The 23,973-nt window shown below is 34.9% G+C and overlaps 2 protein-coding genes across 2 annotated transcripts in view; one reads left to right on the top strand and one right to left on the bottom strand.

The window, feature by feature from the left end:
• LOC127966858 (WD repeat-containing protein 70) overlaps positions 1 to 5,502 on the top strand; it is a 50,820-nt gene extending 45,318 nt beyond the window's left edge. The window contains exons 17-18 of the mRNA XM_052568177.1: positions 1,756 to 1,918; positions 5,152 to 5,502. Coding sequence (XP_052424137.1) covers positions 1,756 to 1,918; positions 5,152 to 5,236 — 248 coding nt within the window. The 3' untranslated portion in view covers positions 5,237 to 5,502. The remainder of the gene's footprint in view (positions 1 to 1,755; positions 1,919 to 5,151) is intronic.
• Positions 5,503 to 12,440: 6,938 nt separating this feature from the next.
• gdnfa (glial cell derived neurotrophic factor a) lies at positions 12,441 to 23,876 on the bottom strand. Its single transcript, XM_052568182.1, has 3 exons — positions 23,373 to 23,876; positions 22,249 to 22,461; positions 12,441 to 16,083 (listed from the first exon to the last, which is right to left on the bottom strand). The coding sequence occupies exons 2-3, from the start codon at positions 22,433 to 22,435 to the stop codon at positions 15,575 to 15,577; spliced, it is 696 nt and encodes a 231-aa protein (XP_052424142.1). The 5' UTR covers positions 22,436 to 22,461; positions 23,373 to 23,876; the 3' UTR covers positions 12,441 to 15,574.
• Between the last annotated feature and the right edge of the window lie 97 nt (positions 23,877 to 23,973).

The following is a 23,973-nucleotide window of genomic DNA, read 5'->3' as shown; positions in this document are numbered from 1 at the left end:
AAATATGAATTTACATTATAATATTTAAATATATATATATATATATATATATATATATATATATAACATTAATAATAAAACAGTATGAATATATATTAACATTTTTAATTAACATTGATTTATGAATCAATTATTTTATTTATATGTAGCTTTTCATTTTTATATTAATATAAATAATATTAATATATATTTTTATTTAAATATAATATAATTATAAACTCTATATAAAATATTGTATATTAAACATTAATCAATGAATTATTTCATTTATACAGAGTATTTATATATATTTTTTTATTTTTACTATATTATAAATAATAAATATTAATATATATTTATCATATTTAAATATGATTATGAATATAAAATGTGTCTGTTTCCACAAAAAATAATATATAATTTTAATTAATATAATTTTAGATTTTTCATATATTTATAAATTAATTAATACATTTATTCATAAAGTCTTTTTAAATTTAAAGGAAATTATATGAATATATTTTTATAATATAAAATATAATTATGAATATAAAATGTATCACAGTTTCGACAAATATAACATAAAATATATTAATATATATTATTTCACTTTGTATATTGATTTATAAATCAATTTAAATATAGCCTTTATGTGTTTTATTTAATGACAATATATTTATAATATAATACATGATGTTATAATTATTAATATAAAATCATCAGCTATACCACTAAATTAGTACATTATTATTAATAAATTAATAATTTATAATTTCTAGAAAAGTACAAATCCATTTTTTATTGTATTGACACATCCCAAGTTTCATTACCAAGAATCACCAACCTCACAATAAATAAGCCGAAATGGAAAAAAAGTTACGTAATCAGAACAGCAGTTACTTTGTTTGCCATGTATCGAAAATTAAAATATTAATAAAATTAATAAAAACAGTCAAATCCAAATATAGAATATTAATAATCAAAAAAGACACATTTGTGTTTTTGGCAAACAGTGTTGATCTTTCTTCTCCTGCGTTATATTCTTCATGTGATTAGTTTGAGCAGCGCCCTCTACTGTACAGACCTGCATTTACATTTCCTTCAGCCTGAGCCACATTCACTTCACTTTTAATGTGAACAGGCCTTTACATTTGTAAAAGAAGAACTTTATTATATCTGACCCATGAGCAAAAAATCATTCCTAAGGGTCAATTTTTGGAAATTGAGATGTATGCTGCATCTGAAAGCTTAATAAATCATCTCTCCATTGATGTCTGGTTTGTTATGATCGGACAATATTTGTAAATCTGGAATCTGAGGATGCTAAAAAATCTAAATATTGAGAAAATCATTTTTAAAGTTGTACAAATGAATTCTTAGCAATGCATATTACTAATCAAAAATGAAGTTTTGATATATTTACGGTAGGAACTTTCCTAAATATCTTCATGGAACATGATCTTTACTTAATATCCTCATGATTTTTGGCGTAAAAGAAAAATCTATAATTGTGACCCATACAATGTATTGTTGTCTATTACTACAAATATACTCCAGAGACTTAAAACTGCTTTTGTGCTCCAGGGTCACATATAAATAACAAGCAAACAAGCCCTGCCCAGATTTAAAGAGTAACTCAAAAGTAGCGTATCACATTACTTTACATAAAAAGTAGTAATGCAACATTGTAACGCATTGCTTTAAAAAGTAACTTTCCCCAGCTCTGCCTCTGAATGTGTGTGATTCTGCTCTGATCTCTTCTTCTGTCCCGAGCAGGTCGAGGCGGTCGTGTGGCGGCTCACGGCGGGACACTGTCCTCTTTCATCGTCAAAAACATCGCCCTGGACAAAACTGACGATAGCAACCCGCGCGAGGCCATCCTGCGTCACGCCAAAGAAGCGGCTGAGAACCCGTACTGGGTCGCCCCGGCATACAAAAAGTAAGAGAGACACCAAACAGCATACAGAACACAGGAACTTAAGACAGAATATCTGATTAGTTTACATTTATTCATGTTTGTGTTCATATTTCATTTTTTTTAAATGTCCTTTTCAGATCAGTTGTTTTTAACACTTTCTTTTTAAGCTAAAAGCTAGTTTTAGTCGTGAATTGTTACTTGCATTTACGTTTTAATTTTTTTATTTTTCAGGTTTATTTAGGTAATTTATTAAAGTATTTCCATAATTTTTTACAAACAAAATAAGATTGTGTTTTTAACTTAATATTGACAATGTATTTCACAAACACTTAATATGAAAAATTCATTGTTTTTAAATAAAACATCATTTTAATCATACTTAAAAGTTTGTAAAATGTTAAAATAGGTTTATATTTATATTTTTTTTATAAGAATTACAGTTATTAAAAAAAAGTTTTTTTGAAAGATTTTTTTTACTTTTTAAACCTTTTACATTTATTTTAAAAGTTTTTCATTTATAAAACGTTGTTTATCAGTATTTTTTCACTTCTTTTTAATATTCCATATACAAAAACAAGCATGTCCATAATTTCCATTATTCTTTACAAAGTAACACTCAATACAATTTAAAATGTATTTCAAAATACATCTATATTTTAATCTTTCAGTCGTTCACCAGTGCATTTTGAATAGAATTTAAACTATTTTTATTGGTCATTTTCAGTATTGAATTGATTTGTTACAATCGACGTTTTTCAACATTAGCCGCCCTGAATGGGTTTCTCCACTGAGCCCCGGCTGATGCCTGATGGGATTGTTTTATGTGCAGGTGAGACAGGTGTGAAGACTGAAGCTCACCTGACACCTGTGTGTCACACCTGAGCTCACAGATCACACACACCATGTTCTTCAGTTACACACAGAGCTCTCCGTCACAAAATAACATCATTACATATCATTATGTTTTATATATTATATATCATATAGTTATAGCACTTATATATCACTGCTCTTTTTGTTGATTTTTATTCCTTCCATTGTCCTCATTTAGATAAAAGCATCTGCTAAATGACTTAATGTAATTCATTCATAACTCAAGAATTAGATTTGGAAATATATTAGTGACCATATACTGGCCTTGGCTGTAGTTATGACTGTTTTAATGATCCGTTTTAGTCTGATTCCAGATTTTTATTTAGTTTTCTAGTTTTATTTATCCATCCATCCCCAAAATGTGCTTTTAATTTCTGTTTAATTTCAACAATGGATTGTTGGTTGCATTTCAGCTGATCAGTCCTTGTCAGTTATTAGTTAATTATAGTTTATGGAGAAACAAGCATTCTCAAAAAGATTTGCGAACAAAATACCCGATACTTTTAAATTTAAAGATTGAATTTATAAAACCGTTTGATAATTTTTTTTTTCATAATTTGAAGAGGAGCCAATTGTTTTAAAAATGTTAAAGATGTTCTTGATAAAGACAGTAAACTGATGCTGTCAGGTGTGTGTTTGTGTAACTGGATCTGAGCAGAGCTGATTACTGCAGTAATGATCCTGTTACTCTCGTGATGATCGTGTCGTGCTGCTGTAATTGCCTTCTTCAGGTGTCCACACACACACACACACACACACACACACACACACACACACACACACACACACTTTGACACTCGAGATGCTGTGGTGTGAATCCAGGTCAGCGCTGTAGTCTTTTTCTTTGTACTTCAGCTTCATGTTTCAGACCAATCAGAGAGAAGACATTTCACGTCTCAGATTCATCTCTGGGCTGAATTTAAACACAACCTTTTTTTTTTTTAATTCAAGTAATTTTGTTCTTGTCATTTTTATTAGTTTTATTTTTTTTATATATATATTTATAAGTTTAAGTTTACGAATTGCAAAGTTAAAATAATAATAATAAAAATAAATTAAACCTTAATAGTAATATTAAAAAGCCTGAAAAAATCATATACTGAAATTATAAGGATAAAACGAATTAAAAATATTAATAAAAACTGTAAGAGCTTATAAATAATTAAATATAATAATAAAAAAAGTTTTTAACGATTTCTAGTTGTTAATAATAATGCTTTATTACGTTCATTCTGTCTTTTTTTTATTTATGTAAAAGTGTTTTAGATCATGTTTGAATTGATAATTGTGATCGTCTGTGATAATCGGGTTACAAGATATTTGGATACAGATTTTTTTTGGAGGAAACTAAATATTTAAAATTGATATATCAAAATTGATTAGTTTAACCCAAGCTAAAGAATAATATTGATTTCTATAATTTAATTTGATAATTTGATCAGATATAACTGCAGTCCAAGATTATGAGATGCATTATTTGAATGCTTGGCGAAAGAGATGCATCTTTAATCTAGATTTAAACAGAGAGAGGTGTTTCTAAAATGGGAAATATGATTTTCAAAAGTTGCTGTCTAATATAACACCCAGATTTTTGAAAGAAGAGCAAGTAACATTACATCTATCTAGCTGCAAACTGTAATCTGCGAGATTCTGTGTACTGTTTTTTTTTTTGGTCCAATAAGTAATATTTTACTAGTAATCTGGTCTCGTTGAGATATAGTTGAGTATCATCAGCATAACAGTGGAAGCTAATCTAATAATATTACCAAGGGGCAACATGTATATTGAAATTAGAAGGGGACCTAGAACGGAGCCTTGTGGCACTCCATATTTTACTGATGATAAATGAGATGACTCCCCATTTAAGTAAACAAAATGGTAGCGATCGGACAGGTAGGATCTAAACCATCTTAGAGCCTGCCCTTGAATACCTGTATAGTTTTGTAATCGATCTATGAGTATGTCATGATCTATGGTGTCGAATGCAGCACTAACATCAAGTAAGACTAGAAATGAGATGCAGCCTTGATCTGACACAAGCAGGTCACTTGTAATTTTAACAAGTGTGATTTTTGTGTAAGTGAGAGAGAGAGAGTGTGTGTGTCTGTGTGTGTGTGTGTTTGTGTATATTTATTCGTGTGTGTCTGTATTTATTTGTGCGTGTGTCTTTGTGTATTTAGTTGTGTGTGTGTGTGTGTGTGTGTGTGTGAGTATCAGTGTCCCTCTGTGACTCACAGCAGATGTTGTATTTTAATCAGTGATCTGACTGAGAGTAGGGAACTGGATTAATCTCCCATCATCCTCTCCGTCAGAGGGCCGCAGATCATGTTTTGTGTTGAGTGAGATCTGAAGGTGTCTCACGATGTGTTTTTCTCTGACAGAACGCAGCCGGACCCGCTGTTCGCCGAGGAGGAGGAAGAAGAGGTCGACGAAGATCAGCCCGAATGGAAGAAACGCAAGATCTGAGGAGATTTCCTCTTCAACTCTGAGTTTGAGGAGTTCAGAGGAATGAAACTTCTGTCCGGATTCTCCCACACACTTCCCAAACCTTGTGTCTGAATCTGAGCAGAAGTCTTTTTGTTGTAGTTCTGGTCTTTTTTTGCTGAATGTCATTTACAGCTCATACAGATGATTCATTATTGTCTGATTTCATGTTTTGACTGGCTTTTCTTTTGTATTTTTGTCTGTTAGATTACAAATAAACCTGTTGTGTGGCCTGTTTCTCGTACAAACACTCTTTTCTGTCTTTTTTTGGTATCATCGGTTGAAAAGCAAAAACATTAGACATTACATTCGGTCAAACTTTAGTAAATAGAGTTGGATAGTAATTATTTTTTGCTCAGTAGATGCACGTATTGTTGTCAGACGCTCTTGCGTGTAAACATGGGACGTCACGCTATCACAACACATTCCTTTCCGTTGAATTTCCTGTGTGTTGCTCCCGAGCGACTCCTCGACTTCCCCATGAGTCACTGCGCTCTATAAATATTTATTTGAAAAAAATCTTTCGATACTTTGTTTGTTATTAATGCTCAAGCTCTCCAGGATCTCACTGTGTCTGAGAGTACATTTGTGTTCTGTTGATTAAGTATTTAGTGTGATTTGGTATTCTAAATTTTTTTCATTAGCAATTAATGTATTTTTTCTTTTTTTTTATTGTTGGTGAGTCACATGAAAAGATATTCATGTCATACTTCACTGCATAAAAAATATAGTTTTTACCTGTTAATATATCATATAAGTACTTCTTTTACTATCATTAATAGCTTATTTAAATTATATAAATAATTTGTCATAATTACCTATGAATTAAACACGTGTGTGTGTGTGTGTGTGTGTGTGTATGATCATTTTTTTTATATTTATCCCGGATAATTATTATTTCGACATTTATTCGTACACTGAACGAGAACCGTTTCTGTCAGACGCGTCTGATTCGTGAACCGAGGAGCTGTTGATACTGCGCATGTGTGATTCAATGTGAAGCAGACCGACACAGAGCGTGTCTGAACTGATTCTTTTGATGATTGATTCTGAACTGATTCTGTGCTAGTGTTATAAGCGCGGGTAAACCGAAGGCTTGAATGAAGGGCAGTCTTTGCGAATGACATTACATCGAGCGCAAAAGAACCGGCGAACCGTTTTTTTTTTTTTTTCAACTGGTTTTATTTGATCGAACTGTCCAAAAGAACCGGTTCACTTGAGCAACTGCTCCTTTTCCCCTTAAGTGCCCTTTTGTCAAAGCAAAATTTCCTCGAATTTTTTTTGTAATAACATTCCCTTTTGTGAATGCCTGCCTACGCCCAATCATAATATTAGTACAATTTATTAATAATAATTTAGCCGTAAATAAAATTACCGACATGATGACCTTTCACCTTACGACGACGACCTCATCCAATCATAGACAGTAAAAGAAATGGACACAGCGACCCCATTGGAACTCAACTGAGACAAGTGAAGCCCATTTTTTGTGTTTTTAGCACTTCCGTTTCTGACGCGCAGACTCAAGCTAAGCTTGACGACGTCAGTAACCTGTCTGACAGATGTAAATCTTCTAGTAGCTGTGCGTGCAAACTGCCATCGTTAATCTTGCAGAGACGGCGAGCTTGAGCGGGGAGTTCTTTGGCGTGAGTGAGCAGGAGTAAGTATTCTGATTAATTATTTTGTATAGTATTTCAAAATGTAACGCCAGTACGCCATATTAAGTTAATTGTCTGCGAGCTTCTCCTCCTGTCTGTACGGTAATGCGACAGAGAGCCGAGTGGTTATGACGCAATCGTTAGCCTATTTTTTACAAAAACTGTTTCTACGGGGCCATAATGTAACATAGAAGGTAATGGAGCCCTTTATACATTGTCGTGTATCTTTAGAAATAAATAATGGACAAACAGAGTCTTTAAGAGCCTCAGATGTAAATTTATTCGCTGTCAAAGTGACGCCAGAATAAATGGGAGATCAATGGGATGCTAACGCAAGTGAAGTTCTGCTACAAGATGGCGGCACCCGGTCGACTTCAACTTCCGGTCGACTTCCTTGCCGCCTGCATCCAACCGGGACGATTCCTCACGCGCATTTTTTAATTGCTAAAGGATATTTTCAACACCGTGGCAGCTGGTAAGTGGTGTTTCATTCTCAGCGAAGTGATTTTGATGTTTATTTACTTATTATTATTTTACAAGAACGATGTGATGTGAGAACATGCAGATATGTTGTTTATATTGCTGTGTGTAGCCTGTAGTGTAGAAGTAACAGTAGCGTGCTGTTTGAGGAAGAAAAGTTTCACAGGCATCGAAGGGTCTGGTCTTTTTTATGTTATTTGACTAAATTATTATTATATTACAGTTCTTATTTATTTTTGAACACACAGAGTGCCTTAAAAATAATTATCACAACACTGGTAAGGCTTATTAAGATTTTCTCATTCTCTGAATTATCATTATAAAAATAAAAACAATTCAGAAATGAATTAAAATATATTTATATTTTAAATGTGACGCAATTTTTTTTTTATACAATAGCAACAGTGTTTACAACAGCAAGACCACTTTAGCCTTAATAATATCTCTCTGGAAATAAATGTAAAAATATCAATGTCAATAAAAAATGCATAATATACCTGACATCAAAGTGCAGTGTGAAGGATATGAATAACAAATGTAGCCTGCCATTTGTTTACATTGCAAAGGTGTTCAATTTCTAGACAACAACAACTAAAACAGTAATAATAATATGAATCACTATATTCCAGTGTATCAGTTTTTTATGTTTTGTATCAATATTTAAGGTGGACTTATTGATTAGTTGAAAGAGTAGTAGTGATGGTTAAAATATATTAATGCTGAAATAGTAAATTGAGCCTTGTTCCTAGATGGACTGAGAGTGGAAAGTAATAGATCAAATGAGGAGATGGAGATAGAGGAAGAAAAAGAGGGAAATGTAGAGGCACAAGTGACAGAAAGAGAGCAGGTAACAGCAAGCCAGGAGAAAGAGGCTGGTGAGAAAGAGGAAAATGTAGAGGCACAAGTGTTTTCTATCATTTTTACTATAACTGCTGTTCTTAATTATTCTGTAGAACAGAGAAGAAAAAGCCATCAGGTTTCAGTTTCTAATCCCAAAGCTATTATTATTTTAAACTTAAAATTGTCTTCTCTGTTGTTTCTTTTTCAAAACTGCATCAGAGCATTTGCTGCTGTATCAATACATATTCATCCATATCGATGCGCGAATCAGCTTGGAATACATCACATTATATTGCTGTATTGATATTTTGAATAGCGCCATTTAAAGCCTTGTTCCATGTGCCCCTTTTATACTTTGAGCACCTGCCCCTCCAAAGGTGTCTGCACGGCCCTGTTCAGAGGGACTGTCAGCCACATTAAAAAAGTTAACCGCTTAAGTAATTTGTTGATTCATGCTTATTGGTGATGCAAACCATTTAAAGCGCCAACCCTTTAAAGTTTGAGCATATTGTTTGCAAACTGCAATTGATTAATTAATTAAAAACAAAGTAGTTGATATGCTGTGTTGTTTTTGTTGTTTAGTAGCAGTAATATGCAGTTATTAGCAGTGTCCACTGTATTTTTTGTTGGTTTTCATGAGACCCCCCTTGAAATAACCAGGACCCCCCATTGCACCCCCAATCAAAATTGTCTGGAGCCGCCACTGTGTAAATATATATGATCTTATTATCTATAGTTTTTTTAACATTTCATTTTTATTTTTTGATGGCAAAATTTCTGATGATTATAGTCTAGTCTCTAAAAAACAAAGCAACAAAATTCTGAATAAAAGCACAGAGCGTGCATAACTAGGGCACATTATTAATGCTGATGCAGCTTAGGCTTTTTAAAGAAGGTGCATAACTGAAATGCTCCGATTGTAAACATCTACTTTTAGATGAGTTACATAAGTGCACATCAATAACGCTCGGTGGATGAAGATGATGCCACTGCTGAAGAACGAGCTGCTGCTGCAGTAGATGTGGATTATGTGACTCCGCTCATTACAACCGAAAGGAATGTACCCTCTGGCTAACCTACAGGACGCTTTTGCTTTTCAAAACACGAGACGAGATCTTGAAACACTATCGTTTCTCAGAGAGCCACTAATGCGTTTGAGTTTCCCTCCGCTTCAAGCCTCCTGTGCCCAGAGTCTGTCCTGCAGGGATGTCCAGGGATTTCCCAAGTTTTCTGCCGTGTTATCGGATAGCACTCGGAATTAATAATCCTCCGGATATCTGCAGCTGCGAAGCCCTCGAAAGCAAATCATCTGGCGATCAGAAAAGCGTGGCGAAGAGTGAAGTATCCCAGCTTCCCCAGCGCCGGGGTCTAATCCTGGGGCCTATTCTGAGTGCTGGTGTCAACAGAGTCCGTTATGGGAATGTGGGAATGCTGGAGCAGGTGATGTCACCGAGTGCTTTGGTTCGAGGCGGCGCCTGTCAGTGGATCGTATATCTAGGGCTTGTTGTCATGTTGTTCTCAGAATCACAGACTCTGGAGGGTTAACTCTTAGCTTTAGGTGTCCTGGCTAAGCATATAACCCTATCAGTTTTTCATGTTGCAATTTAATAGCTAATGCTATTATCACGGTATTTAAATGTAGTTGCAACAAAGTCACAGACTTTTACATTAACTGTTCCCTGTTGCATCGTCAAGAAATGGCTTTAAACACTTCTATTCCATCTTTATTATAAAACGGAGAGTTCCGGTCCTTGATTCTGATTGGCTGAGACATGTTGGAAGCTGTTGTAAAATACTCTACAAACATACACCTTTGTTTACTTCTGTGTGTTGCTCGGCAACCACTTTGTAGCAACCACAACTGTTTCCGGGGAACTATATTGTTTGGTGGAAGAAAACTGTTTTTATTCATATCGTTACACTTTATTTGCTCGGTGTTATTGTTCGAAACCTTACTATGTATATGGAATAACCATTTTATAAAGGCAATAATCCCCGTGAAGCTGTGGTTTACAGTGAATTTTATAACCGATAACTCCACTTCGCGTCGTGCCTAACAATGATCCCTAGCTGTTATACATTCACTGTAAACCACGGCTTGATGGGGATTACTGCTTTATTTGACCCTCCACCTCTAGAACTCTATTTTAATTCTATTCTTTAAAAATAAATTAATAACTCCCTTTTAAATTTGCACTGCTTGTTTTCTTAAAAAAAAAAAGAACTAACACTAGATTCTCTTATCTTTTTGTATTCTTCTATTCTATTGTTTAATCTATTATTCCATCCATTTATTGTTTTTTATATCATTCCATTTATCCGTCCATCGGTTTATTCATACATCCATACATTATTCTTTCATCCGTCCATTGTTCTGTCATTTCATCCAACCATCCATCTGTCTATTGTTCTGTCCATCCGTCCGTCCTTCAGTCAGTCAGTTTATAAATCTGCATGTTTTTGGCAGGTGTGCTGCAGGTCTTTCTCTGCATGAGCAGCTGAAGAATTTGCGTGATTTTCCTGCAGATCCGTCCTCATACGTGCAGATCCGTTCTGGATCTCAATCTGTCTGAACGTTGGATCAGTTTTCTTCTGGTCTGATCGGTGACACGGACACAGAGAGTCACTACACTTCTTCCCAAACCTCTGCAGCCCTATGGAAACATTTCCACAGAGTGCCTACAGTAGATTTACTGCTCGTCTTTTACAGCCAGCGTTTGTTTACCATAGAATCCTGGGCCGCTGTTCAGGAATGCATTAGAGCCGAGCGGGACGGATCCCGACTCTCCGAACCCTGAAAAGTCTCTCAGCACGCCTGAGCTTCAGCTGACAGACAACTGGTCATCTGAAAGCCCTTCACTAGGATGGACTTCCTACTGTAAATGTCATCGTTTTTTGTTGTAGTTGTTGTAAATCTAGCCATTAACAGTGTGTACTAGTGTGTGTGTGTGTGTGTGAGAGAGAGAGAGAGAGAGAGAGAGAGAGAGAGAGAAAGAGTGAAATGTTTTAGATTTGAGCTTAACTAGTAAAAGGATTTTACATACAATTCTAATCATCATAATATAAATTTATAAATGTCCTTAATTTATAATAACATTTTTTTACTAGTATTTATTTTGCCACATATATAAAAGAAATGTTGTAGGTCTGAGCATAACTACATTAAAGCACAACTCGAAAATATATATATATATATATATATATATATATATATATATATATATATAAAATATTATACAAATTAAGTGTTTCATTTTAATTTCACAGTAATCTGAGGGGAGAAAAATGCAATCATGAACGCACACAAAAGCATGATAGAAACAAGATTTATTTTGTAAAAAGTTATAAAATGAATATTGTACAAAAATAAAGTCTGTAGAGAGCTTTGGTTCAGTAACACAAAACAAGACAAAACGTCTCACAGGACCGACGAACACTGCAGGACGGAAAATGAGTTTCAGCAGACATTTGAACTCTTATCTTGAATGTTCTCTTTCGAGGAATCCACGAGCGTGAGTTACACGCGCAGAAGCGTGATGCATCAGAGCAGAGGAGTGTTTTCTCTCACATCTGCGACTCCAGAGCACATTTATCATGATTACGGCGGAACGGCTGATGAAATATATCCTGATAAAAGAGGCACCTCGTGCTTTACAGAGGTTTGGCCTAAATACTTCTGAAATGGGGGATTTGTTGAGGGATCATAATGCAACAGTAAAGCCCAAAGTATAGTTCGGTTTTTATGTGCACCGTTCGCACGACTCATATTTCTTCAAATGATTTCTTCGCATTGATTTTGTTTTAAACAGTGTCAAAACTGTCTCTAGTTGTTGTTTCACAGTAGAAAGCGAAACTAAAGAACCTGAACAACAACAGATGGCCGCATTGAGAAGCGCTTGCATGAGAGAGACGATCTTTAGTTGAAAAGCGTATAGAAACATTTTTAGCGCTTATGACTTGTGGAGAGAAACAGCGCAGACGCTGCAATAAGATGTTCATTGCCTTCTGTCTTCCCTGTGTATATTTCCACAGCATTAACATAAGATCTTACGAGTTTATGAATGAACAGCTTGTTTTAAAACCTTCCCCTCACTATCATCAGTATCCACTTTGACTGTGCGAATATGCACGCGATAACTGTATTTAACACTACAAGAAGTAAATCAATGTCACCAGCGAATTATTCTTTAACTGTGATAAATATCCACCTTATTTTTCCTGTAAGAGAATTTGTAAATATTATGCATTTCATCCATACAATAGTATGTGGGGAAGATGGATTATGCGTGGTTAGTACACATAAACCCATAATGAATAGTTCTGAATTAAACTTTTGTAGGCTAGATTATTGACGTCAAAATTACGAAAACTGTGGTTTGTAGTGCAAACACTTTTACCATTAAATGCACAGTTATTCTTCTCGTGATTTCTCACACATTCACATAAAAATGTCTGTGTTAAGGTGGACAGAGCTACCGCAAAGATGCGTATAAAAACAAAGTATACTTTGGGCTCGATGCAATGCACAGAAAGGTCCTGTTTACAGTCGAAGACCCAGATTGCTCTACAATTGAGAGAACTGATCCTGTTTGAGAAGTTTATTTCAAGTCGGTTAGAGCAGACAAAGCTGATTTGACAAATGGTCTTAAACAACAGGGGTCCTGGTACAGATTAATGTGTAAACGGCCGGTTTGACCTCAGCAGTCGCTTCTGACCAAAGAGGATCAAAGAGGTCACATGTAACATTATTTGCTCCGATCAAACAGTCCATTTGTGGAGCTCGGCTCGGCGCAGGCGGTCTCTGGCACTGATTTCATTACAGAGAGATGTAAACACATCAGGCCAGACCGTATTTTAAAGATATAATTGGAGACGAGCCATCTGAGGTCCGGCTTGAGCAGTTTGTCTGCCTGTTTTAATGATGGACAAAATCAAGACTTTCGCTTTTTGCCAAACAACATCGGCTTTTTATTTTCTAGAATAATACTTGGTCTTCTGCCCACTTATTATCTGCTCTCTTGTTGTTGGAAACGACGGCAGTGTCTGGTGGAGCTGGAGACCAAAGACGCGTCTTTTCCATCACTGACTGCACGGGGCCGAACGTCACAGACGGGACGTAATTATCCGCTTTTCTTTTCGTCATCTCAAGATTCCTCTCCGATTTACTCAAGCTCATGTCGTTCCAAAACCATTTGACCTTGTTCTGTCAAACCAAAATGAGATTGAATGCAAAATGACATTCTCATAGCATCATAACAAGGCTTTTGCATTATTTTCCAAGTCTTCTGAAGTGGTGCGATGCTTTGTTTTGAGGAACAAACACACATTTTAGTTGCCGTTCATGTAGCTCTCAAATCTCATGCATTTTTTAAACTTGAACACGTTGCAATGCAAAAAAACAGTGAGGTTTGGATTCAGAGATTTCAAACGGCACAAGGGTCTAAATATACCTTTTCTTTTTCAATGTGTTTGACACTAAGCTTTAAGAGATTAACTTTGCATTGAAAAACGTCTTAAATTTGGGTTGGTTCCTCATGCATATCAATCATATGACTTCAGAAGAGTTTGAATATCGTGCACAAGTTATATTCACACATCTTAATTGTGAAAAATGACTAACTTCACTGAATGGAAACTACTAGAATCTCTTAACATCTGCCCAAAGGTTTCGGTCACATTTACTGTTTAGATTGTTTTATGGGAAAATACATCGGTTTTAATTGGGATTTACGGGAAGGGGTGAAAAATTTCCCCGTGCAGGTTTTGCAATGGGTTCAAGCTGGTTGTCTAATTTTTGACACACAGACCAATAATAATCTGCTTGATTTTAAAAGTGTTTTCTGTGTGACTTGTTTTGGAATAATTAATATATAATATATAAAAATATAAAATACTAAAATGCTCAGATCTAAAACATTTCATATATAAATATATACACAACAAAAATATATGAAATATAAAATGTTAGAAAAATATTAATATATTTTATATAATTGTTTGTTCTAATTTGTTTATATATTTTTAAATAAATATTATACTTTTATTTTTTCATAAATTTTACTTGGAAAAAAAGAATAGCAGTCCCCATGTTTGACCATGAGACCATGAGAAGTAATTATTAATAGTAAAAATAAAAATATATATTCATTATTAATTGTAAATTTTTTGCATACATAATATCTGAATTTTTTTTTTTTTTTTTTTAAAGATCTGAGCATAATAGTGAAATTTTGGCTAAATTTGGTGGGCAATATATCTATCTTTCTATCCATCGCACCTTAACCTCTCGTTTTGTGAGTCACATGACCTTTGAAACGACATTAGCTTGAATAAATGACGAATCGTGAACGGTTTCTTGAAAAACTCATGCTCAGATTTGGCACCATCCAAGATAGAGAACAAAAAACCCCCTCCTTAAATAAATAAGAGAAACAAACACTCTAATACAATGGATTGCAATAAATAACAATAACTTAATTAAATCTCAATAAATACATTTTCATATATACTATATATATATATATAGAGATAGCTTTCTGGATATTAAAGACCTGGAGTCTGTGGTTGTGGTTCTCGGTGTAAACGTGATAATCCACTGCAGACGAGTCTTGTTGTTTCTGGATGAACCGTGTGGTTTGGTAACAAAGTGAATACTGGATATATCTGAGATCTCCTTCCAAGAGTCCTGCGACCCAGTCTGAAGCGTTTCACACACTGCAAAAAATCACGCTCTTATTTAGTGTTTTACTCTTGTTTTCTAGTATAAATATCGTAACGTTCTTGAATCGAGATGCATTTAATGTACAAGTAAAATGATTTAAGATGATATGTCTTGTTTTGTGACCCTGAAGCACAAAACCAGTCATAATGGTTTAATTTATCTCAAAGCTGAATAAATAATCTTTCCTTTGATGTAAGGGACAATATTTGGCTTAAAATCTGGAATCTGATGATGCAAAAAAATCTAAATATTGAGAAAATCATGTTTAAAGTTGTTCAAATTAATTCTTAGCAATGCATATTACTAATCAAACATTACGTTTTTATATATTTACTGTAGGAACTTTACTAAATATCTTCATGGAACATGATCTTTACTTAATTTCTCTTATATAAAAGAGAAAATTATAATTTTGACTCATACAATGAATTGTTGTCTATTTCTACAAATATACCCCAGAGACTTAAATCTGATTTTCTACTGCAGGGTCACACATCTTAAATAAATTCACTTGTCAAGTAAATAAATCTTGATCCAAGAACGTTAAGACATTTATACTAGAAAACAACACAGAAGTACTAAGTAAGAAAATAATTTGTTGCACTGCGCTGGTTTCGTCCGTCAAACACAAGCGCACTTTTTAGCCGAATGCTTCTTCAGAGTGTGGTATTCCAAGCTGTCGTCTAAAAACGAGACGTCGTCGTCGAACGCGACGGGCCGACAGCAAGTCCGAGACGGCGTCTCCTTGTCCAGCTTCTTGTTGTGGGTGAGGTTGTTGAGGATCTTGTCGTAGTTGGTCTCGGCGTCGAAACACGGGCCGCTGCAGTAGCGGAAGATCAGCTCCTCTTTGGTCCTGTAACCCAAGCCCAGGTCTGTGACGTTGAGGTGGATCTCTTTCAGCAGACACCCACGCCCTTGACCTTTGACCCTGTCGTCTCTGCCTTCCTTACGGCCTCGTCCACGACTCCTCTTCCGGCTGCTCCTCTCGGTGTTTGTTGCTCCTTTCTGTCGGCCTCTGTCCCGCTTGGTTTGCGAATCTGCGTCGGAGGATCTGCGCAGTCGGCCGATCGTGGCTTCGATGAAGTCCATCACGTTCTCGAACTGCTCCGGGTAAAAGCCGTTCACGTCATCTTTAAGACACAGAACAAAACACATCAGCTGTGAGGTTTACTCTGCAAAAAATCATTCTCTTACTTAGTGTTTTAGGCTTGTTTTCTAGTATAAATATCAAAGCATTCTTGAATCAAGATGCATTAAAAAGTGAATGCATCAAAAAAGTGAGTCGTAAATTCATGAAGACAAAAATGTTTAATGCAATGTGACCGTTTTGTTTTGTATTTGCAGTGTGTGCATTTATTTGTTTTGTTTTTGGATAAAAGCATCTGCTAAATGATTAAATAGAATTTAACTTTAATTCAAGAAGTGGGTTTACATTGTAGATACATTGCATGGATTAGTGATATTATCGTCAAATAAAACTAGTCAAAACATTTTTGTTAATTTAAATAACGAAAAAAATAACTTTTAGTAAATATTTCAGTTTTTTGTTGAAAGGCAACATTTATAATTTTATTAAAGTTGAAGTGCTAAAATTACTAAACCTGAAATAAAAACTAATAGCAAGTGTTAAAAATGTACAGACATTTAAAAACTAATATAAACTAAATTATTACAACCTACAAAAAACACAAGATTAGTAAAATTACTAAAAGGGAAATATGAAAACACCAAAAACCAAATAGACATAAAATTGAAATGGCAAGAACACGACATAAAATACTTAAGCTAAAAAGAAAAAATAATAAAAAACAAATAATACAAAAACACAAAATTACTAAACTTGAAATAAATTAATAAAAACTATATAAATTTTAAGCAATAATAAAAATGACATGCAACGAAATTACTAAAACCAAAATACATAATAATAAAAAATAAATAGACACATTTTAAAAAATTATAATAAATAAAGCCTACAAAAACTAAATTAATAGACATATTAATAAACTAAAAAGGACAACAAAATTACTAAAACTGAAAAAAAAAGAAAAACGTAACAGATATACCTTAAAAACAACATAAACAAAAAAAAAATTACGAATTTTGAAAAGAAAATGGAAAATTACACAATTCTAAATATTAATAAATACTGTATTAATGATAACCATGATGTCAATATATGCAAGTATAAATATGCTAATTTGATTAGTGACCTAGAATGTGAAATATTTTAATGTTTTAAACATTTTCTGTTTGTTTCCAGACCCTCAGCTTTGCTCTCAGACGTTTGGACTTCACTGTATAATACGACATTGTTTATTGGCCACGATCGATCGTCCCATCCCAAATAACGGCTCATGACTCACGGGGATCTCGCCCGTCACTGTTCAGACTCTTCTCTTCTTATAGATCATGACACTGAGCTACAGCAGAAATACATCTGCTCAACCACAAACTCGAAACATGCACGCCGCACTCATCTTAAACAAAAAACAAGCACACGTTTGATCTGCGTGTAATGCATCATGATTTCATTACAGTCGGACCGTGTCACAGTTCTCGGAAAAGCCTTGCAACAATCATGGTATACTGTATACAGTACATGCTGCTAATCTTTATTGAAAGAAATGAACAGTACTTTTGGAAATGTTTCATTTATTCCCACTTATAAGAGGTAAAGATGATAAAAGCTGCACCATCTCATCAATGGATGCTCTGCAGTGAATGGGTGCCGTCAGAATGAGGATGAAACACATCCAGCATTAAGATGATTTTAACTCAAACACATAGAGTCTATAATCCATAATAACACTTCCTCCAGTGAAAAAGTGCATCTGCTGTTGTCTCTCACAGATTAGTTTAGATCTGTTTAAATGCTGCTTGATCTGTGCAGATTTCTCTCCTGATTCAGACCAGAACACTTTTTCACTGGAGGAAGTGTTATTATGGATTGTTTGAGTTAAAAACATCTTAATGCTGGATGTGTTTCAGGTTTTGTCTTCTCCAGATGTTCACTGATGGACTGGAGTGCTGTGGATTATTGTGATGTTTTTATCAGACTCTCATTCTGACGGCACCCATTCACTGCAGAGCATCCACTTCCGTCATAAATGACATGAACGGCCTGTGAAGTCGTGTTTACTACTCTGAGATAATTTTTATACTCCAGTTTCCAAGTTAGGTCGGTCATTAACTTTTAAATATTTCATCGATTGCTGCTGTTAATGCTATTCTTTTTTTAAACAACAACTACATCACCGCCTTGTCTTTTCGTTAAAGTGGTGACTATTTATATATATATATATATAGGAATTTGAAGCATATTATAGGTTACAACTGGGCTAAAGACACACCTCAAGAAAAAAATGTGCTTTTCACTATGCCCATAATGCATGATTGCATAAAAAATATTGTATCAATATCACATTTTGTATGAAAATAAATAATACAAGTGGTTTAGTTTGTTTAAAATTGTAATAAATGTATGAGGTGGCAAGGTGGGCCTTTTTTCCCGAACTCACAAAATTCAGCTAAAATTATGTTTTTATTTTTATTTTTTATTATGTCCAAGTTAGTATTGGTTCAAAACTATCACTTTAGCAAGGTTTGTAATATTTTATGCTTATTTTGATAAATAAAAGAAAATAATTTATTGTTCAATAAATGTACTGTCATTAAAATGTTCATATAAAAATACATATAAAAAAATATAGAAACTAAATCATTTTAAAAAGTAAAGATTCTGAAAGTATTGAAGGAAATCCCATAATAATATAGAATTACAGTAGTTATATTAAATTCATAAATAAATAAATACTCAAATGACAAGTATGGATTCAACTTTTAGTTTATGAGTGTGAATAAATAAATAAAGTATTTTTTATTTCATTTTCAGATTTACGGTTCTCATGTAAATAAATAATTATTTATTCATGCATATATTTATTAATTAATTAATTAATGTTTATGATTCCATTGTTAGTATGAGTTTGAATGAATGAATGAATAAATATTTATGTATTTAATTATGTATTTATTATTTATTTATATATTTCCATATTTATTTAATGATTTAATTTTGAGTCGTTTGGTCCTCCATTGGGACGCGGTGACACACAACCCTCTCTATCGCCTTTGCTTTACTCAAAAACAAGCAGCTTTGAGAAATGCAGTCTTATGACAGAGAACATGTATTGAATCGCTGTTTACTTGTCAAATTAGGACAGGGTGCTTTTAATGCCAATCGTAAACCACACCTTACCTAGAAGAAATAATCTCTCAAAACCAGTTTCAGTGATTTTCATGCCTGCTATTTCATGCAAATATCAGCACATCTAACATGCATGAACACCTGTTTCGTGTTACAGATGCACCATATGGCAGGTAGAGTGAAGTATTCCCGGTGGGACTAAGATGATTCAGATGTTTAGGGAATTAGGTCTTGCTTGAGATGTTTGTATGAGCTCCAACCGTTTCTGAGCTGGAGGCGTGATGAATGGTGCCAGAATCGAGTAACCTTTACACTGGAGTCATTTGTGTAACCCGGTTGGTTACATGATCTACGGTGGTATCAGATGACTCTGACAAATGCTGGCTGCGTCTCAAATCTCTGTGCTGTCTACATGGATAGCAATTTTGTGCATCTCAGGATGGTTGAGCAATGAATTAACAGGCACATTCACATTAAGCCATTTAGACCCCTACACGCCATGTGCTCATCTTAGTTCTCTGCGAGTTTGTTTTTATACAGATAATAGTCTGAATTTTTATCTCCAATTCTGGCTTCATATCTCGCAATTCTGATATTCACACAGTGGAGATATGTCTTACCATTTTGGCTTTATATCTTGCAATTCTGACTTCACTCGCAATTCTGGCTTTATATCTCGTAATTCTGACTAATGTCGCAATTCTGATTTATCTCGTAAATTCTTTATATCTCACAAATCTGACTTTTATTTCACAATTTTAACTGATCTCTTAATTCTGACTTTTTATCTCTTAATTCTGATTTATCTCTTAGGTCTGACTTTATATCTTGCAATTCTAGCTTTATATCTCACATCTCTGACTTTATATCTCGCAACTCTGGCTTTATATCTTAAAATTCTGAATTTATATCTCGCAATTCTAGCTTTATATCTCACAACTCTGACTTATCTCACAATTCTGACTTTATATCTTACAACTCTAGCTTTATATCTCGCAACTCTGGCTTTATATCTTACAATTCTGAATTTATATCTCGCAATTCTAGCTTTATATCTCACAACTCTGACTTATCTCACAATTCTGACTTTATATCTCGCAACTCTGACTTTATATCTTACAATTCTAGCTTTATATCTCACAACTCTGACTTATCTCACAATTCTGACTTTGTCTCACAATTCAGATGTTTCGCAATTCTGACTAATATATTTCGCAATTGTGACTTTCTTGCCATTCTGACTTTATCTCACAATTCTGACTAATGTCGCAATTCTGATTTATCTCGTAAATTCTTACTTTATATCTCGCAAGTCTTACTTTATCTCATATTCTGGACTTTATATCTAGCAATTCTGACAAATGTCGCAATTCTGATTTATCTCGTAAATTCTTTATATCTCACAAATCTGACTTTTATTTCGCAATTTTAACTTCTCTTAATTCTGACTTTTTATCTCTTAATTCTGAATTTATATCTCGCAATTCTTACTTCTCGCAATTCTGACTTTATATCTCGCAATTCTTACTTCTCGCAATTCTGACTTATCTCACAATTCTGACTTTATATCTCGCAATTCTGACTTCTCGCAATTCTGACTTTATATCTCGCAATTCTTACTTCTCGCAATTCTGACTTATCTCACAATTCTAGCTTTATATCTCGCAATTCTGACGCATGCAGTTCTGGCTTTATATCTCGCAACTCAGGCTTTATATCTTACAATTCTGACTTTATATCTTGAAACTTGGGTACTAATATATCTTGCCATATATCTCGTGGCTTTCTTGCCATTCTGACTTTATATCTCACAATTGTGATATGTCTCACATCTCAGAATTGCAAGATATAAACTCAGAATTATGAGAACGGTACCTTGTAATTGAAATAAACTAGCAATTCAAAAACAAAAGTCAGATTTATGACAACTTGCAACTGTGAGGAAAAAGTAGGAATTATGAGATTAAAAAGTCACAATTGGCTTCTTTTTTTTGTAATTTAATCTGAAGTAGAAACAAAAACTCATAATCATTGCAAGTTTGTATCTCACAGTTCTGAGGAAAAAAGTCCACACTTTTTACCTTTTTTAATACCATTTTTATATTTTTATCCCAAGGCAGAAATAAACTTCCATATTGTTCAGAGAGACGTCTCAATTTATTGGATTCACATCAGTGATATGTTAAATGTGTACAGACTGTCCAATATGTCAAACCATAATTTTCACTCGTGTTTTTAATCAGAGCAACATTGAGAAAGATGCATCTCAATCATGCACTCAAAACCTCCTTTTCATTTGCTTCAGGTTGAACGTCTGACTGAAAGTCTGCAGTCTTCACTGCTTTTAGTGGCTGCTCTCTGGACGGCCAAACTGACATTACAAGAACACATTTTGGAGCGTTTCAGAGGACTAGAGACACTGAATCCCCAAGACACAAGTCACTGAGTGATTCAACATGTGTTTGTTTTTTTGCAGCTCACATTGTCTGTTGTTCACTATAGTTTCAGCACGCCTTACATTATGCAAGGGTCTGGTGAAGCGTCCGACCTCTAAATAAATTCATGCATATTTGCGGTCAGTCCAGTGCAAACCGTTCCACATGCCAAGTTTGACTCGTTAATACTCTAATTTAGAAAGTTCCCATGATGCAAGAAGGCTACTGTGTAAAAGATGAGGCCACTATTAAACATCTGGAACAGCTGCTGAAATGCACAACGAATGTATAGTTCATGCCTTTCCCATTACGTCAATATCTGTTGGTCTTCACATCACCACCTTACTTAGGAAAGCGTTAGATTAGATCAGCGTTGCATGTAAACAATCCATGCAGGGTTCAACTCAAGTAGGGTTTGTTACTTAAAACGTGGTCATGCAGTGCTTCCGAAAGTAATGTTCCTGTACTGTACTCTTGACCAGTATATTGTCACAGATGTGCATCTGTATTTGGGTTGCTCAACATGCAGCTATGCAAGTAATTGAAAACAGTTCCCCATTGCATTTGAACTAAAAGAAATTAACACTACATGGACATCTCCTTTGCATTGTGCATTGAAGAAATTGAGAGTTGCATGCTCTGTGACTTACATTGTTCCTCCATGGAGGCTTGTTTTAGGTGCACGGTTTCAGGTTGGGAGTTGATGATGGGGTCCAGAGCGGGCGTCTCACTGCGGATGACAGCTCTTTTGGATGGCTGCAGCTTGTGGAAGACGGGACGTGCGGAAACGGAGCTCAGGAGCAACAAACACGTGGCTAGTATGTCCCATAACTTCATTTTAGACTCAGTTCCTTTGAGGGAAGCTGCAATGGTGCAAAGATAAAAGCATGAGTTTCTGCACAACAGCATGCATTAGTGACAAAACGTGGCTTTGAATGGAAAAAGGAGAGGCTTTTCATGCGTTAATTTGACGAATGCTGTGTTTTGTAGTCTGCGCTACTGAAAGTCTACCCAGAGGGAAACGGTTTAGAGCGAAGTGAGAGGTGCAGAAGTAAATATTCTGATGTGGGCCCTGCGTGAAATGTGTTCTGTAGGCCAGTTAATGCTGAACAGATTTCTGTCAGTATTACAGAGCAGAAAAATGTGTGTTTTCTGCCAGAGTTTTTCCCCATTCCGGATACCAAAAACTTCTGTTGATGAAAAGGCAAATAAAATCTACAAGTTTCATGAACGTAATGAAGTTTACAATGACCCTTTTTTGCAGTAAATGAGGCTTTAGTCTGAATAGCTCCTATTTTTTTGATCATTAAAACCTGTGGTTTCTACGTGTAATTAATACCTTTTGATATTTTAAATCATATAGTCAGAAGATCATTTGGTTATGATATTTACTGCATATTATTTACTGTGCATTTTCAGTGTTTTATTGAAGTTACCAAGTTATGTTTTCAAAAAGCATACAGTAATTTCAGCTGGACTCCTAATGTATTATACAGTTTTATGTTCGGAAAACAGTGCACTCTTGAAAATAAAGGATTTAAATTGGGTTATACAGACTATTAACATATGAGATCCTTTTTATGTCCATCAGATGTTTGTTTTTTAGGAGACCATATGTTGTGGTGCATCAGAATCTGTGCAACTTTTTAATTTCAGAAGAATGTGTACTGCTGAAAGGATTAGAAACGTCAATAACATTTATGTTTTAGTGCACGCGGTAAAATTGCTGTAAAAAAATGAATAAGGAAAAACTATTTTGCATAGACAAATTCACCTTAAATGTGGTCCATACAGACCGGAGCTTCAGAAAAGCCAAATTCTCAGTAAATCAGGAAACATCCAAAGATCCAGAGGATAAAATCCGTGCGTTATCCTCAAAACGATCACAATTCCAGGTCCATTCACAACGTTATCCGCTAGATCCCAATGAAGCGTGCGCAGAAGGTCCGGAGTGTCCAAATGACGCGCCGTGCGCGACGCGACGCGCGGAACCGTGATGCTGCCGCGTCTGTAACGAGAGAGAAAACCAGCAGCAGCGGCTCATACGAAGACATCGGGATCCCGAAGACGCAGATCCGGATCCGAACTAACTGTAATAGTTTCCCGTGTCTATTAAAGCGCGCCGCATTCTGCCTCCGAGAAGCGACGCACAGGTGATGAAATCCAGGTGAATGTTTGATATATCCGCACGGATCAGCTGAAAGTGCAGCGCGACTGTATGTGACTGATATCTGTCAGCAGCAGCAGACAGCGGTCATGATCCACTCGCGCGTCTCTGAACGCGTCTGACGCTCACACTCAGCGCTGAGCGCGTATAAATACTCTCAGGGGTTCGAGCGCGCTGACGTCACGCCCGGGCCCCGCCCTCATTTTCT

This window comes from Carassius gibelio, chromosome B10, assembly GCF_023724105.1.
Source record: "Carassius gibelio isolate Cgi1373 ecotype wild population from Czech Republic chromosome B10, carGib1.2-hapl.c, whole genome shotgun sequence".
NCBI lineage: Eukaryota > Metazoa > Chordata > Actinopteri > Cypriniformes > Cyprinidae > Carassius > Carassius gibelio.
The sequence above is the reverse complement of the archived record's forward strand: the minus strand, read 5'-3'. Positions and strand labels throughout refer to the sequence as shown.

Bases quoted from the DNA above. Each gene is read 5' to 3' on its own strand.
- gdnfa (XM_052568182.1), bottom strand. From the start codon at position 22,435: ATGAAGTTATGGGACATACTAGCCACGTGTTTGTTGCTCCTGAGCTCC. The intron at 16,084-22,248 runs GTAAGTCACAGA...TGTGTCTTAAAG, and splicing joins AGCCTCCATGGAGGAACAAT to ATGACGTGAACGGCTTTTAC.